The sequence below is a fragment of the Lagopus muta genome, chromosome 5 (assembly GCF_023343835.1).
Source record: "Lagopus muta isolate bLagMut1 chromosome 5, bLagMut1 primary, whole genome shotgun sequence".
NCBI classification, from domain to species: Eukaryota; Metazoa; Chordata; class Aves; order Galliformes; family Phasianidae; genus Lagopus; species Lagopus muta.
The window spans coordinates 42,214,540-42,232,331 of record NC_064437.1 but is presented as its reverse complement, the minus strand read 5'-3'; the positions used below and the strand labels follow the sequence as shown (position 1 = coordinate 42,232,331).

General features: G+C 43.9%; 1 protein-coding gene across 4 annotated transcripts in view; it reads left to right on the top strand.

Annotated features, from left to right (window-relative positions):
• P4HA1 (prolyl 4-hydroxylase subunit alpha 1) overlaps positions 1 to 17,792 on the top strand; it is a 24,956-nt gene extending 7,164 nt beyond the window's left edge. Inside the window, exons 5-15 of one of the 4 annotated variants that reach the window (XM_048944766.1) lie at positions 1,611 to 1,748; positions 3,866 to 4,105; positions 4,804 to 4,994; positions 6,243 to 6,419; positions 10,262 to 10,332; positions 13,222 to 13,321; positions 14,180 to 14,233; positions 16,017 to 16,082; positions 16,576 to 16,644; positions 17,029 to 17,125; positions 17,529 to 17,792. In XM_048944766.1, coding sequence (XP_048800723.1) covers positions 1,611 to 1,748; positions 3,866 to 4,105; positions 4,804 to 4,994; positions 6,243 to 6,419; positions 10,262 to 10,332; positions 13,222 to 13,321; positions 14,180 to 14,233; positions 16,017 to 16,082; positions 16,576 to 16,644; positions 17,029 to 17,125; positions 17,529 to 17,599 — 1,274 coding nt within the window. In that variant the 3' untranslated portion in view covers positions 17,600 to 17,792. Of the gene's footprint in view, positions 1 to 1,610; positions 1,749 to 3,865; positions 4,106 to 4,803; positions 4,995 to 6,242; positions 6,420 to 9,073; positions 9,145 to 10,261; positions 10,333 to 13,221; positions 13,322 to 14,062; positions 14,117 to 14,179; positions 14,234 to 16,016; positions 16,083 to 16,575; positions 16,645 to 17,028; positions 17,126 to 17,528 lie in introns of all 4 variants that reach the window. The other 3 variants (XM_048944764.1, XM_048944767.1, XM_048944765.1) reach the window with 3 other exon arrangements.

Genomic DNA, 17,792 nt, shown 5'->3' with positions numbered 1-17,792 from the left:
AAACCTGAATGCTGGCAGAGTCCGAGCGTTTGTGAAAGAGATCTGAAGGAGTTCGGTAAATGATTGGCTGCCTTGCTTCCTGTAACAGAGTAGTAACTCTTCAGTAGAGAAATGGACCTACCAGTTGACTGTGAAATAGATTTCAAGTAAAAAGGAAGCTGGGCTGATTATATTTGACCTGTGGAAACCTATCTCAACAAGTAGTTGATGTTAGGCATAGGTTTGTAGTAGAAAATGACAAGGAGAGCTGTCAGAAAAGACCCAGTGTTCGTCGCTGGTAAGAAAAACCATCTCATTGGCCCTGTACTTGGAGTGGGAACATTGTAAGACTTGTGCTTTGGGATGTTGAGACAAAAGAGTTTGTCTGGTAGAAAAGTTACTTTCTGACAACGTCAGTGGCTGTTTGCTTGTTGAGACTTGGGTCCTCATGGCTGACTTTGCTGATGCCATTCCTTCTGGCGGCTCTGTGGAATTCTGTTCCCCTCCTCAGTACAAACAGCCTGTGAGTCTCCTGACTGCAGAAGCAGAAGGGGAAAAATGGGCAGTCCTCCCACTGAAAAGAAGATTACAGCAGCAGTTTGGTGCTCAACACAGGGCTCGAAGGGTTGAGATAACAGCAGATTTGTCTGGAGTGTATTAACACAGGGTGCTGCAGTAGTTTGATAATTACTGGTCACAATGTTATTTTTTTCCCTACCTGTGGAGCTCTTTGAGAGACTTCTCATGGAACTATATTGTATAGCACCTTGCTGCTTATTTTCCCTGTTGTTTGGGGGTCGGATGAAGGTTTTTATTTTGCTGTGCTGTGTGTGGCCTTGGTTTATATTATGATAAAATAGGCAGCTGAAAAACTGCTGTTTTGTATGCGTTTGGCATTGCAGTCATCCTTGGGCTTTGGAACCCATATTGTTGATACTGTCAGTAATTACACCCTGCTTTGTCTCCTCGGGGAGCCTGGCTTTGGAGGAGATACGGAAGACGCTTTCCAGCAATTCTTCAGCATCCTGTTCTCTTTTCCTTCTCTCCCTAGAGCTCAAGAGCTAGTTGCAACAGCTCTTGAGAATTTTGAATATCCGTGGGATGTTCAGGCCAGCGTGCTCCTACTGCTACGTGTCATGAATGTGTTTCAGGTTATGTTTAAGATTAAACAACTGTTGTAGAGTATCACGCAGAGATCTGCCCTAGGGCAGGACAGATCTGAGTGGCAGGGAGGGTGGGCTGGTATGGGCAGGTGCCCAGAGTGGTGGGCATCCTCAGTATTTGGAACTTCACCTCTGAACAGCTGTAGAATCCTGAAAACAATAGTAGAACATTTGGAAAAGGTTTGCTGTCACCCTGGTGATCCTGAAGAGGCGCAGATCACTGCAGCGTGCTGGGGCCTGGCCTATGCCATGTGTTGTATGTAGCATTATTTTTTTTAATTCTTTGCTATGTTACGGCATAAACAGTTTCTGAGTGAAGCCTCTGGTGTACTCCTTTTGAAACGAATCTGCAGTAATGGCCTTTCCTGATACGTTGGCTTTCCCTGGAACAGGGAGTCATTCATTTAATGCAGTGAGTTGGTACAGTTCTTGTGACAAAGAAGGCCAAGTGTTTTCCTCTTCTTGCAGGCTTCATCTCCAACATGACGATCCAGCGGCAGTTTTTTCCAAACGATGAAGATCAGACTGGTGCAGCAAAAGCCCTCTTGCGGCTTCAAGACACGTATAATTTGGATACAGACACCCTCTCAAGAGGGAATCTTCCAGGTAAGGGTCACAGGTGTTATCTGCAGCAACGCTGGGAGAAATGTCTAGATTACAAATGTCCAGATTACAAATCTTTTCACAATCTTCCACCTTGTTTAACTGTGTTGTGTGAAGGTATCTGTACCAGTCTCCTCATACTAGAGCTTGAACATTCCCTTTTAGTTAAGTCATGTGTCTTTCTTCTAGTGGCGATAAGATAATATAGTGTTAATAGGTTTTAATAAAAAGAATCAATATGCTGCAATCAGTATTTTCCTTGTGGTGAAAAAGTTAAGTCGTATTTGAACTTGGGCTTCAGCTTCATGGGGTGTATAAGCTGAAAAAACAAAGGGAGAGAACCATTATCACATGCACACAAAAGAATGTGAGCTTGTGTGGCACTATGCAAGAGGAGCAGGTTTATATGCAGGAGACATGCTTCTTTGTCAGAAGGCTCTTCTCTGCTAGTTTTTTTGTCTTGTTTCCTCTGCTCAAAGCCAGTACTGTGCCAGCTGGCAGAAAATCAACTTTGCACAATCCATCTGTGTTTTTGGAAGTGCTCATTGTGGTCAGATGTCTAATAAAATTAAGGGTAATTGGCTTTATATGTTATGCTGTATAACCTTGCTTTTGGGTTTCGCTCAAGACTGTCTCAGAGAGCTGCAGATTCATTCTACTACAGTAAGCTGTTTGTTATTCTTGTCCTAAAACAGCACAGGAATAGAAGACAAAGTGCTTTGGATGGACTGCATTTTATTGCTTCTTTTGAAGCAATAAGCTGTCCAGACTGTGCATGATCAAGCGTTACTGCAGAACCCAAAAGCCCTAGAGTATAAAAGAGAATAAGTTGTTTTTTTGGCCTTCAGAGCTACGGAGAGGAACGTGCCACGTGCTCACTTGTTTGTGCTCTTTGTCTCCTTTCTCAGGGAGTTTCCATTTGTGAGGTGGGCAGGTTTTGGTCAGAACTGCTTTTGTGTTGCTTGTTGATTCTCTTCTTGCCTCACAAGCTGTGCTGTTTCTTTACACTGGTTAACAGCCATATTTAATGATTGCTGTTTTAAGCACTCTTTTAAGTTGCCCTTTCACATTTGGATGTTATGTTGCTCCTAAATGTACCAGAGCATGGCTCTGCAAGCTGTTACTCCTTCCAGAGGATCTCTTTGTGCCTGACAGCGCTCAGCCCACCTCCGTACTGCGTCCCCTAAGCTTTGCTCTGCCTTAGGGCTTACAGGTGGCTTCATGTTCAGAAGCCTGAAATCATTGGCCATCCCAGGCCAACACCCACTGGGTGTTAGTATGTGCAGGATATTCCTTCTTGTGGACTGTCTCTTCAATTCTTCAGTTTCTTAAGGCATGTCTTCAATGGAATTCCCCTGTTGGAACGCAGCAGTGGGAGCTGCTGGGAGAAATCCAGGATGTGCTGAGATGTAATCAGGAATTTAGTCTAGCTGTAAAGCTGACGGGTCCTGGGCAAGAAGAAAAGCTTCAATCTGTGTCTTAGTTTCCTTTTTTACTTTATCTCAAATGCTCTCTTACCACAAAAAGAAATGTGGTTTTTCCATGGGTCTTCATTTACAGTGGCAAAAATAGGAATCTGTCATTTACTTACTACTGCTTTCCTCTTCCAGAGGTCCCTTCAGATATTTCTAAAATAGACTGATTTCAGAAATCTCAAGTAGCTGGGAATTCACAGGCATTTTCTTTTTGTCCTTTGCTAAGCTGTTGCTGACACAAGGTGTGCTTCAGTAACATTTTGAAGAAATAATACAGTATCTTTGAAAACAGATTTCTGGAGCTTGTTCCTTAGCTTACTTTTGCTCAAAGAGTCCTGTGTTTTGAGGAAGGAGGGTTTATTTTCTTTTCCACAAATTGTAGAGGCACTTAGCTAGTTTCTGGTATTCTGGCAATGGCAAACTGCACGTAACCATTTCTATCTTCTGCTAAGGGTTTGCAGGTTTTAAACACTTACACTGGATGTTCAACAAATAGCCACTGCAGTGTGGGAGATGTTAAAGACCACAACAGCAAAAGAAATAAATGGTGCTCTGAAGAACAGGAAGTAGCTGAATGTGGCTCTGAGGAGTGATCCAGTACAGTGTTCTGTGTAAAATCTTTGTTTTGTTTTGTTTCAAATACAGGGGTAAAGCACAAATCCTTTTTAACAGCTGAAGACTGCTTTGAGCTGGGAAAGATTGCGTACACAGAGGCTGATTACTACCACACTGAGCTCTGGATGGAGCAAGCTCTGAAACAGCTGGATGAGGGAGAAGTGTCTTCTGCAGATAAAGTCTATATTCTGGACTACCTGAGTTATGCTGTGTATCAGCAGGGGGATCTGAGCAAAGCAATGATGCTCACCAAGCGCCTTCTCGAACTGGGTACGTGCAGGAGAGAGCTGAGGCTCAGCAAGATGTAGCCCTGTGGTTGTGCAGGTGTCACCCAGGGATCTGTTCTGAGAACTCTTGGTCTTACTGATTTCTTGCCTTGTCTACAGGCTTTTTAAAATGAAATACCAAAACAATTTGTGCTTCTGTAAATATCCCTCTGATGGACTGTGTGAAGAACATAAACATAATCTGTATATCAAAGGCCAGTGAGAAGCACTAATTAGTGAATTGAAGCTTAAGTGTTTTTTTAGGGTTAATGATTGCCAAAACCTTGGTCACCAGAAATGTTAATTCCCAAGCTGTTAAGCTTGAAGCCAGTCATGCTATTCCAGCCCTGCCTGCCCGTTGCAATTTCCTCGTCCCTCCTGCTCTGCTTGGGTTGGGTGGCCAAACCCTGCTTATTGTGCTTGGAAACCTGCATGTACTGAGGATCCTGGCCTCACAGTAATTGTTTTCTTAAGTGTGAATGAATTGAGCTTTGCTTTGATAGCTCATGTTCTTTTTTACTGGGTGTGCTGCAGACTAGCATTCTTCCATCCTAGTTTGGGGTTTCAGTTATCCCATGAATACTCTCAGACCAGAATAGATGTTTCTGATTTCTGTTTGAGGAGCATCTGTTGCTTTTGTTTTTGTATATTGTCTCTTCTGAATACTTCTTTTGCCGGTGATAACTGTCTCTTTTTCAACAGATCCTGAGCATCAAAGAGCAAACGGAAACATGAAGTATTTTGAATATATCATGGCCAAAGAAAAGGAAGCCAATAAGTCCAGCACAGATGCAGAAGACCAGACAGAGAAGGAAACTGAGTTTAAGAAAAAGGATTACCTGCCTGAGCGAAGGAAGTACGAAATGCTGTGCCGTGGGGAGGGTCTCAAAATGGTAAAGTGGAATAGACTGTTCTGAAATGTATGAAACCAACTGTAACAAAACAATGTCCAGAATCTGTGTGTGGCGTGGAAGCAAGGAACTGTTACGGCAGGTGGCTTTGTGTGTCAAGCTGAGGGTTGGGGTGTGTGGTGGAGTTATTCCGTGTTCCATTCTGTCCAATAGGAAAAGAATATTACTGCTGACTAGCTTGGACACGCTAAATAATTGTACTGAACTGGCGTTTCTTTAGTGACAAAATTGTTTTTAGTAGGACTGTGTAAAATACTGCTTGTTGCAGTATTACAGAGTAACGTTAATTTGCTTAAAGTACTGACAAGCTTAATCCATAGTTCTCACTGGGATTAATCTTGGAATTCTGCAAAATCACAGCGAAAAGGGGATAAAATGGGCAAATCTGTACTGATATTGACGTGGGGTGAAATTATGTGAATATTTCCACCAGATCCAGCTGACAAGGAATTATAGGCCAGGCATATTTGCCATGCCAGTTGGGATGTATGTATGTATGTAAACTGGCCAGCTGGGCCTGATTTGCCAGCTGTATCCTCGGCTGCATCCAAAGCAGTGCAGCCAGCAGGGTGAGGGAGGGGATCTGCCCCTCTGCTGTACACTGTGAGACCTCATCTGTAGTGCTGCATCCAGATGGGGAGTCCTCAGTACAGGAGAGACATGGAACTGTTGGGGTGTGTTCACAAAAATGATCCAAGGGATGGAAGACCTCCCTGCAAGGACAGGCTGAGAGCTGGGGCTGTGCAGCCTGAAGAAGGGAGGGCTCATAGCAGCCTGTCAGTATCAAAAAGGGCCGTAAGAAAGAAGAGAACAGACAGTTTAGCAGGGTCTGCTGTGATAGGACAAGGGGAAATGATTTCAAACCAGAAGAGGGGAGATTTACAGAGGATATAAGGAAGAAATATATTACAATAAGGATGGTGAGGCACTGGCACAGACTGCCTAGAGAGGTGGTGTTTCCCCAGCCCTGGAGACAGCCAAGGTCAGGCTGGACAGGGCTCTGAGCTCCTGATGGAGCTGTGGGTGTCCTCCTGTTCACTGCAGGGGGGATTGGACCAGATGGCCTTTAAAGGTCTCTTCCAAATAAAATGATTCATTATTCTATGATTTCACAAACTTAAAGCATCTCTTAAAGGGAATTGTTCCTGTCTGTTGTTCTCAGGACATCTTTATGTTTCTTAGAGATGCTAATGGAAGCTCTCTGATTATCTCATTCCACCTTGATTTCAGACTCCTCGGAGACAAAAAAGACTGTTCTGCCGCTACTACGATGGAAACAGGAATCCTAGATACATTCTGGGCCCTGTCAAACAGGAAGATGAGTGGGACAAGCCTCGAATTGTTCGCTTTCTTGATATCATTTCTGATGAAGAGATTGAAACTGTGAAAGAACTAGCAAAGCCAAGGGTAAATGCCTTACACTTCCTTGCCTTTTGGAATCGTAAATCCATGTGTAGCTTTCTATGTGAGTGTGTGTGACTGTCTCTCTTGACCACGGATTTGTGTGCACTGTGCTCACATGTTGCTTCTCTCACTTACAGCTTGTGGTGACACTCTTTCTAGGAGACGATGGGGAAGCTGGAATTCCTGTGTAATTAAAAGCCAGGTGGCAACAGTTAGGCTCTTCTGGCAGACAGTTGCAGTGTATGTTGTTTCAGAAGAGGAGGAGAGCATTATATGACAGAAAACAAACATACTGCAGCTAGGCTGCCTTGAAGTATACTTATCAGATAGGCTCTCTCTCTTTTGTTGATTTGCCACAATTATGACATGGATAAGAGAGCCTTCTAGGGAAAAGCATTCCTCTGGTTTGGAGTACCACTTTGCTCTATAGACAGTAATGAATGGCCCATTCAGTATAGAAATATAAAAATGACTTCTGTCTCCCAGGCTCTGAAGGTACCTGCAAATGAAAGAGCTACAGCAGGGCAAGACTTATCAGTGCTGCTATGCTGCTTATTCAGAATTTCAGATCTTCAAATTCTGTTTCAGAAATTGGATTCCAAGGTTCTTGTTTCTGAGGGCCTGGTTCCAAGCCAAATCAGCTGTCAGAGTGAACAGGAGTGTCCAAGATAAACAAAGAACTGACTGAGTTGCCATCTGAATCCAGCTGGTGTGACTGCATCGTGTGTATTTAAGATGTAGATATAAGGAAATAACTCAATTTCTCCAAGTTATCAGTTATTTCTAAAATAAGATTTGAAGTTGTCTAAGTATAATTTTCCTGCTTCCTTTCTCCAGCCTGAATGGCTTATTGTCCAGAGAAAGCTGAGCAAATGAAGATTAGGGAAGAAATTCATTAAGTACAGGACACTTAGCTTCATCTGCTGCAAAGTAAGCTAGCGGTGCCTTATATCTGAACACGTGGCAGGTGAGGCTGCCCTTGGCCACCACACTGGGTATTAGGTAGCCTGAAGTGGACTTTAAAACTTCCTAAAGGCTGATGTGTTGTGTTTCTGAGGTGACACTCAGAGCTATATGGAGGTACGAGTGACTCTTTTCACTTGCCCATAAAACATTTGCCAGCAGCGTTGCTGCAGGTCAAAAGGTTGAAGGCCAGTTGTTTGTCTCTTGGTGATTAAGCCCCTTTGCTGCTGCAGAACCTGGCATTATAGCTGTGAAGTATGACTTGATATCTTGATGATGTAGAAATAAGTCTTAGCACGGAAAGTAAGAGCCTGAATGGATCTCTGAACACGTGGCTATTTTAAACTTCAAGAGCTGCCAAGATGTTCTTCCTGTCAAATGTTTGGCTCATGTCAAAGACTGCAGATTTGCAATTCAGTGATGTAGAATCTTAATGCTGTTAGTGTTCCATGTAATTCCTGTGGCCAAGGCTTTGTAGAGCTCAGAAACCAATGCAGCAGGAGCATTATTTTTAAGGCAGAATGATGGCTTGTCCCCTGCTTGATCCCGGGGATGTTGCTGTCGCTGCCTCCCAGAAGATCCTGCTGTGTGATCTGTGCTCAGCCTTGTGTTGCTCTGCCATGAGCTGGCTGGAGGGAGGCTTAGCGTCCAGCTTTGGGACTCTGTCTGGAGTCAACATTTGTGACTTGATTCTTACATGTGTCTGTGTGGGATGGGATGAGAAGCTGTTTGCTCAGAGTTCCCGGCACCTGTTCTTATCAGCTGGGATAGGGAGGCTTTGATGAAGTTAGTTTCCTTTAACAAGAGAAAAATGCTACTTGTGTTTGGCGTGGCACTTGGTGTGCCGTGTTGTGCCTAGAGCTCACCAAAATGTGCAACTTCTTCCAAAATGTAAGCTCTGTAACTGAAGCTTTCTGTTCTGAACAGTGGAGTGTCTTTGCAGTGCAAGGAATCTGAATTGGTGTTACCACAGATGGGACAGTGTCAAGTAAATGGAGTGCAGTAGAGGAAAGGGCAAAGCCTTGAGCTGGGAGTTCACACTCCGGGAACAAAATGTGAATGTGCCCATGGACAAAGCAAGTAGGCTTTCCTAGCAGTTGCTGTTAAAGAAGCGTGCAGAGTTGCGTTTAGTACAGAAATATTCAGAAGGTAGGCTTCTACTCATCTTTCATGTATACAGTGTCACAGCATTGCTTGGATTCAATGTAACTGTAAAACTCACCTGCAGGACAGAGTAACAAAGGACTAATTGTACACCTGTCCCAATACTGTGTTGCTTGCAGCAGTTGTTGCAGTATGAAGAAAAGGAAAGCTTCCAGCTTGCTTTATTCAGACAGCTGTTGCTCTTGCTCCAGAAGTGCCAACACTGATTCCTGAAAAAGCTGATCTTCTCTACTGCTTTATAAAAATATCTACACGCATATACATTTAAAAACAAACAGGAAAACCACACACAAATTCTCTCCTCAACTCTCTTTCCAATAAAATGGGAGGGTCCCCCTCCTTCCCATCACAGCTTTACAATTTTCTTCCCTGGTTCCGTAAAAGAAAAACCACCTTGAAAGGTGACTGGGTGGTTTGGGTGGTCTGCATAGAGGCTTGTGTGACATTTCCCCTTAGGCTTCTGAGTGGTCGGATTGCAGTGATGCACTATTTGCTTTGTAATGCAATTGTTCTGATGGTTCGCTTCACAGCTGAGGCGAGCCACCATTTCAAACCCCATAACAGGAGCCTTGGAGACGGCACATTACAGAATTAGCAAAAGGTAAGAGAGCTCTATGCCAGATGTTTTGGGCCTGTAATGAGTACGTAGGTTCTGCTCATTATGGGAAGGAAGGAGGTGGTCTATAAAGACAACTTTGGCTTTGTAGTCCATCACTTTATTATACGCAGATCCTGTAACAGGCTGTTACTGCTGAGTTTCTCAGTCTTTTCCTTCAGCTAGAAGGAGTGTTTGCTTTCTGTTTGTTGTTGGTTTTTTGGGGTTTTTTTTTGGTCACCTTCTCAGTATGTGTTCTCAAGTGATGATCTGTGCCAAAAGCAGGTATCTCATTCAGCATACAAAAATATTCAATGCTGCAAAACTTTCAGTGGATTGCGGTGATTTTAGTTCTCCCTTTCTCTTTGCTGTTGTCACCAGCCAAAAATTATCCTCCTTCCCTTTGCAAAATCTAGCAGAGCACCTGAAGCCCCTTAACATGTGGGAGAGGTGCTCGAGGTCATTGCCATGTGGTGGCAGCTGGACTGGCACTCGCAGTGTGTCTGTTAGTCACACAGCATCAGTGCCCAGGAGTGCCCCTTGCTCCTGCCTGGGCCCTTCTGCCTCCTGCCAGCACAAATCTGGCAGAAAACAAGCTTGGTTTTTAGCTGGTCTCCTGATTCTTTTCACTTCGTCTATAACGTAGTGCAAGTCTTGTATTTAACAAATGTTTTCCAAAATTTGCTTCAGGAGAAAGCCTGTCTGTTTCTGAAAGGAACTGTGGCCCCGATCTCCCTCCCGCTTTCAGTAGAGGTAGTTAAAGATTGGCCGCGCATTCCATCTGCGTTAAGCCTAAGTTCACTGAGGAGTTAAAATTATGCATGAAGAGGAACTGTCTGTGAAACTCAGCATCATACATTTTTTTGCAGAAAGTCTGTAGTCTACAGCAAAAAAGGAAAGGGAAAAAAAGGAGGAAAAAAGTGAAAGGACAATCTAACCAAATTTTTTCAACGAATTTGTTTTGATTTGGACGTGGCAGCTACAGCTTCTGTTGCCCTTCAAATATTGCTAATTTAAGAGCATTGCATACCATCCAGACCAATCGGAACCCTTTCAAACACCTGTGGCTTGGCAAAAAGCAGCCTGCTAGGTGGGTAAGCCCTTGTCCTTTCTCTTTTTGTAGCTGAGCCGTGCTACTGTTCATGACCCCGAGACTGGGAAACTGACCACAGCACATTACAGAGTCTCTAAGAGGTAAGGGGAACGTCTTCCAAAGGTACTCCCAGTCCAAGGAAGTCTGTTCTGTGGCTGTACTGCTTCATCTCTAAATGGGGGGCAAAGTTGGACTAATTTTAATTTTAATTTCAGTCTTTCTAACTGAGCTGTCTCATAACAAAGCAAGCGGCCATCTGAGATAGAAAATACTTCTACGTGTTAGTGGTAACTAAAATGGGGGTTCCCAAGTTTGCTTAGCATGCCTTGCCTGGTGCTGCTAATGACTAAAATGTTCTGCTCATCCTGACAATGGAAGAGGCTGTGTGTGTCTCTCACCTGTACCACGAATCTTCAGTACTGGTACGTGCTGCGTAAAACAAGGCATCGCTGTGCTGCTGTGATCCAAGTGAGTAGTGCGAGCCAGAGCTTGTTGGAAAGGAGCATGAGGAGCTTGTGCTGTTAGCGCTAGCTGGCTGCACTCGTGCAGAGCTGCTGGTAGAAGTGTCCTCCTGCTTTAGGGCTGCTGGAGCTGGTTTGGATTACAGATGAATCACTGCTCCTGAAAACCAAAAAGACTGCTTGCTTTATTTTTTTAATAGCCGACTGCTTTCCCTCATCAAACATTCTTTCCTAGCAAACGCTCTTAGAAATGACAGCATTCATCTGTGAGAGGACTGCTGTTGCGGTGTGGGACGTGGCAGGCTGTGTGAAAGGGGCACCTTGCCAGCAGGGCGCGGAGCACAGGCAGGCTGTGCTGCCTGCAGCGCCAGCACGGATCTGACACGGCTTTCAAAGGGCTGCTTTTTTCCTCTCCTCCCAGCAGCCACCCGTATCGGGTGGTAAAGTTTCCAATTCAGGAATACCAGGCTGGGCTTTTATTTGTTCCTTGTTACCTCTCCACCATTTTACTTTTTTTTTTCCCCAGATAAATACATTTTAGAAAGCTTTTCAATGGGGAAGGCAGTGTTTTGTGTGAACAGTGACTGCTGCAGTAGCAGTGTTGAAATGCTCTGCTGTGGTGCTACTGTGCTGTGGCTGAGCACACGGCTGTCGTGATGCCCAGTACGAGGCTGACTTGTGCAGGGGGCACATAGGCCCACATGTGTCTTGTAGCTCTGGGCAGCAGGCTGCGTTTTTCCGAGTGATGCAACATTAGTGCTGCAGAAAGCTTTTGTGCTGTTGAAATCTGTGTCAGAAGAGATGTGATGCAGACATAGAGGCGTGGTGCATAAACGTGGCTAGCTGTGTGCAGCAGTCGTAAGCACTGCTAAAAGCCGGCTCGTGGTGGGAGGAAGGAAAAAACACATCCTGCAGCATGAGCTCAGCACTCCTAGAGAAATAATTCTTAACATTTCTGTAATTCACCGGCTCTGCTCACGGCTGTCTTTTGAGCCGGGACATCCTCCAGTGAGTGAAGTCTGATGCTGGATGGCCTGATGACAGGTCCCGGGGTCCTCCACCTGTCAGGCTGCCTTTGTACCCCAGGACAATTAATTTCATTTTCAAAAAGTGTTGCAGTTTTACTTCATGAAGGAAGCAGTGTTCGCCACAGGGAAGGACTCAGGGCAGCCGCCACAGTTTTAAATACTCAGCATAGTACAGAAGGGTGCTGTTTTCCTTTTTTTCTTAAAGCCTGTGTGGTACACTAGGCAGAGGGCTCCAGGGGCTGCTGCTGGGCATGAACTCAGCGTGGGGCGTGCGGTGCTTGTGGCTGCTGCCTGCATGTGGCTGCGAAGCATGGCTCTGCATCGCTGCTGCTTCTTTGGGAAGCAATTCATGTAATGCTGTCTGCTTTCTCCTGACCTCCAAGGCTGCTGCGTTGTAACACTTTGTAACACATACTAACAGTATGCAGAAGCAGATGAATCTTTGTATTTGTGCAAGTCATTTACATCTGGTTCATTTTTTCTTTCAAAAAAATCCATGCTCGTAGAGATTCTGTAACCTGTGTCAGTGTCTTGTCACGTGTCATGCTACCCTTCCTCCAACACAACGTTTTGGTGTTTTGTTTTGTTTTTTTAAATACAAATTTTTAGATGAAAGCAAACCAACCTTTATCGTAGACTCGAGGAGAGTTCATTTTTATAGCAGATCTATGATGCTATTAGCAGCCAGGCACTGTGCACAGGTGTTTCGGTCCAACAGTCTTGTAAAAGCAGCAGCAGCCACTGCTGAGCCTTGGGATGCTGATGTTGGTACACCGATGCCTGATTTACCAACAGAAGATGTTTAAAGATGTCTTTGAAACTCTGAGGCTGACTTTTCATATCTATAAAAATATATATACTTTTCTCCCTTAAAAATCACTTCCTCAAATGTTCTGAATACCACATTTGTGGTAGGCTGTTTCAGTAGAAATTGTTCAACAGGGGAAAGGAAGTGTTTTACGCATTACTTGTTTTCATAATGATGTTTAGTATCATTGCACAGGTAAGTAACGTGAGTAGACAGAATGCACAGCACTCACCTGTGAGTGGATGGTGACATGTAGAAGAGCTGAGTTCTGTTCACATAGAACCTGTGCATGCTAAAGTAATTTACTTCTTCTTTTCCCAACTGCTGCATCAAATGGGCGGTCTAAATTACCTGTTTGGAACGGGTAAGAGCAGAACTGTAGTGTGCCTGTTTTAGAGACACAGCTTGAACCAAAGGTCACTGTTGGGAACCCTTTCTTGCATCACTTGATGGTCCCACGTGGGGAGTAAGGCCCTTAGGTTTAGAGCTGCCTTTAACCAGGATCCTAAGTGTTCTCCAGAACAGATTTGTTGTATGCAGCTCTTGGAAATATTTCTGATTGACCTACCAAATTTTTGCAAGCTACAAAAGATATTCTCAAACTTGAAGCAATCCCAAATATAGCACCTGCACTGATAGCCTACTGGCTATTTCTACCATATTTTAGTCATGTATTGGTTTTTTTCCACTCAGTGCTTGGTTGTCTGGATATGAAAGCCCTGTGGTGTCTCGCATTAACACCAGGATACAGGACTTAACAGGGCTTGATGTCTCCACAGCAGAGGAACTTCAGGTGAGTGACTGACTTCCACAAGTATTGTGCTCTTCATTTTGGATGGCAGTGCATGTAGAACAGTGCTCCTGTCTGGGAGGTTGTCACAGACACTCGTTACATCCGGGGCCAGCTAAGTTGGTGTCTGGTTGGATCTAAGATCAGGAGAAGAATTACTGTTATTCTTCACAGGGGGGTAGAAGCAGTTGTCATTGCAGAGTAGCACTTGCTGTAGTGTGAAATAGTTCGTTGCTGCTGCAGGGAATAACCAAACAATGTTTATCGGAATGAATGTAATTTCTTTTTATTTATACTGGTGGAGCCCTTCCTCAAGCCTCCTGGTGATAAAATGTCCAAGCACCTAGCTGAAAATTGACAGTAGATGCAAGGAAGAGGAGAAAGAGATGTGAAAATGACGTAGGGGTCAAAAAGTGATTTAGATTTGAATGATACAAGCTATTTGGAAAGGAATATTGCCAATAATGTTTCTACAGAGAAAAAGTATTTTTCTGCCCTGGAGGACGGGGAAGGGACTCGTTGGTGTGAAAAAGAATGTCTCAGTGAAGTCTGATTAATTTGTGAATAAAGCCAGTGTGGCTTCCAGGAGCATGGTACATTTCATCTGACAGAGACTTGTGATTTCTTATAGCTTAATTATGAAACCCCATCTATCAAAAGGCTGTAATTGACAGTCAAATTCTTGACCTTTCTTGTCTGGATAAAGTAGCTTTACTAGATTTTGTGCTTCTCCTTTCGCTGTAGGTAGCCAACTACGGAGTAGGAGGCCAATATGAGCCTCATTTTGATTTTGGAAGGGTAAGTCCTGTTTCCTGTCTCCACCTCTTTCTTCTTCACAAGTGCTATGTTTCTCTTTTTCAGGTGGCAAATTATGGAGTGGGAGGACAGTATGAACCCCACTTTGACTTTGCACGGGCAAGTAGATGGAGGAGAGCTAGTCACCTGGTGAAGCCTGGGCCTCCTGGCTGTGGCACAACTTGTGTTCTTTATCGTGAATTAAATTTTGTAGCTCTTCAACTTTTCTAATCCGTGCTAGTGGAGAAGCCCTCTAAACCACCAGCTGAACTGAGAAACATTTCAGACATCGTGGAGCAACAAGGGTTTTCTTCAAAACCATAATTTATAAGGAGCTATTCTTAAGGAGATGACAGACACTTCTTACCAAAGCAAAGGGCACTGGCTTTATTGTTACACTGGAACCACATTTAGAATTTTAGCTGACCAAGGCACTGGCAATGTAAAGCCACTGAAGAACATACAGTCAAACTGCATAGATGCTCAGTGTATATCCTGTGCTCCTGACACACAGAGGATGGTGCATCCATGCACTGAGGCTGGCACACAGGGGTCTGCAGTGTGGTTAAGGCAGATGTGGCTGCAGGGCTGACAGCTTGATGCCCTTTTCTAGATGGAAAGTTTTGGAGGCAGTGTAGTAAAACTTGCATTGCAGCTTACCGTGCAGGCCATGCCATACAGAGAGAGCACTTCTTCTGCCAGAGCTGAGATGCAGGCATCCTTTGTGCTGCTGAAGAAATTGTTCAAGTGCTCTCTGTTATTGTTCTTTAGCTGCTGATTGCTGACAGACTACTTAAACTGGAAAAGGCTTACTTTTTCTTTTTTTTTTTTTTTACTACTGAGTTGTTCTCATCACACAATCCCCTTTTTATTTGACTGAAATTCAAAACTTATTTCTCTTCCAGCTTAAATTTCAGAGTGCTGGAAATAATTACGCTGAATTCAGTTGGTTATTTACTGGGCACACTTGTTTGTGATTGAATGCTTTCAGATTACCCTTATGCTGTGAATCCAAGCCACCAGCTATTAATCAGAATTTCTGCTCTGTAAGCACATGCTCAAAAGCATTGCAAGTGATTTAACAGTTTCTGTTTGGAAATGCTTGGTTTAGTTTCTGAAATACTGATTGCTGGAAATTTTAGTGTGCACACGAATAACACAGGAGGTGGGCTCTGCGTGTTTAGAAAACAACAAAAACAACTACTAAAGTAGAGGTGTGACAAAAGCTGGCTCATACCCACCCCAACGTGGGGCTTTGTTCCTTAAATCAAGTGCTCCCTTCTGAACACAGCGCTGGGCTGGTGTTGGCACAGCCCCACACTCATGTTTAGCATGCACCTACCTTAGTCCTGTTGAAAGCTTCAGGAGTGGCTGCCACGGGTGCTCTGTGGCTGCAGTACAGCACGAATGAATCGCTCACGGAGGCTCTTCGTGGCACTCCAAAAGCTTCTGTGCCAGGGAGGAGCGCAGGATGCAGAAGGCTGTCAGTGGTGGGAGGTTGGTGAGGGCAGAGGAGCAGCAGGGAGCAGGGCTCACTTGGGTCTGGCTGAGCCTGGGGCTGGAGAGCTGCCCTCATTGGTGCTCCTCTTGGGGGAGGATGAGAAGGCTGAGGTAGCTGTAATGAAATAATTACCCTTGTGGCTCTAAAGTGGAGTTGTATACTAATTTTCAGATGGTACAGTTGTTCTTACCCCTTAGCAACTTGGGCACGACTTCTGTGTCCTGTAGCATTTTGAATGCCTTATCTAAATAGGTGCACTTACCTTCAGTTCCTGCCCCTGACTAGAGTGAATGAAAATTTTTCTGCATGAATTTGTCCACTGCTGGCTCTGCAGCTGTCTGTCATTGGCTCCTCAATAATCAAAATGAAATGCTTGTTAAACCTGCTTGCTTTTATTCACAGAAAGACGAGCCAGATGCTTTTAAAGAATTGGGAACAGGCAACAGAATTGCTACATGGTTGTTTTATGTAAGTGATACATTTCTGCCATGTGCTTTTGCCAATGAGGTCTTGTCATTGCACATCCTGTATAGCTGAATTATTTCATTACTTTTGTTTAAACTGAAGTGATTTGCAGATGAAGGCAGCCATCACCTCATAGTAACAAATACAGGTACCTTACCTGTAAGTCATGGCTCTTACCTGTGCTTAAGTGCTTAAGGAGGTTCTTTACCCTCAGAGCTCAGTAGCAATTTAAAATATTTGACTGCCAATTCATTTTTATATCTGCATCAAGATTTACAGCACAGTCATTGCCATGACATTTCAGCACTTATCATTCGGGGCTATTGCACTTCAAACCAAACGGGTGGGTTTTAGAATTAATGTTTTTAATCACGCAGCCTTTGATCAGTAAGTGAGAGACATAAAATAAGTTGCTGAATTATTTGTTTTACTAAAATGTGACATCTGAGGAACGCAGAGGCTTGCAGCTTACCTGTGCCTTTTCCCACCCTTCCAGATGAGTGACGTGTCAGCAGGGGGAGCTACCGTCTTTCCTGAAGTAGGAGCAAGCGTTTGGCCTAAAAAGGTAAGGAAGGGTTTATTGTCCAGTTTAACTGTCCTCTCTTCACCTGCACAAAACTGTAAAGCATGTATGTTTGAACATTGGAAAGAAAGCCTTACAGTGAGTTTATGTGGAAAAGAGCCCTGCTCACAGTGTGCTTACAAGTGAAGCTGCTGGGGCTGTACTGGTGGTTCCAGGACCCTCTGAGCTGCTGCATGTTGGCTCATAGTCACGTTTTGGACGTGAAGTAAATCAGAGTCTCACTCCATAGCAAAGAAATGTTAGAATAAGGAAAACAACCTTCAATTTAAAAGGAATCTTTGAAATACACATGCTCCTCTATCTTATTGTTGAGTAAGTTGGTGTCACACAGAGCAAAAAGCTGAGGATTTCCACTGCAATTTCCAGGGAACAGCTGTATTCTGGTACAATCTCTTTCCAAGTGGAGAAGGAGATTACAGCACACGGCACGCAGCCTGCCCAGTACTAGTTGGAAACAAATGGGGTAAGTGTCCATGGTGATGCTCCTGCTGCTTGCGACCTGGAGCTAAGGGGATGCCTGTGGGTTGCTTTGCCTTTCTTTTTTCCTTTGGACCTCACAGAAGAATAAAAAGCAGGCAGAAGTGTTAGGTCCCTTTTGAAGAAATCTGTCTCTCTCTATACATAGTGCTACTATGTGTGTAATACTGTGTGTTTTTTATTTATATCTAAAATATAGTAGTATATTTAATGGTCTCACATAGTTTTGTACCTATTGAAAGGTACTTTTCCCCTTTGATGGATTAGGCCAACTTCACATTTGTGTATTGTGTTAAAATACTTAAGCAGTGGATTTTTCAAATGTTCGTAGCTTAGCCAGAAGGATGAGCTGGAGGATGCAGTGACCAAGTACCTTCATGTCATTGCAGTGTCCAATAAATGGCTCCACGAGCGGGGACAGGAATTCCGAAGGCCGTGCACGTTATCAGAGTTGGAGTGATGCAGATTCGTCCTTCTCCTCTGTATTCAGTTTGTGTAAAATGCACACATCTCCTACAGTTTACAATTGACTAACACTCCACTACAGATTCAGTCTTCAACTACACCAGTGTTTCATCTGTGGACAAAAAACCCCACGCTTTTAGTTCCTTCTAAAATATCCCCTTTAAGGTTTTATAAACAGATTATATTGA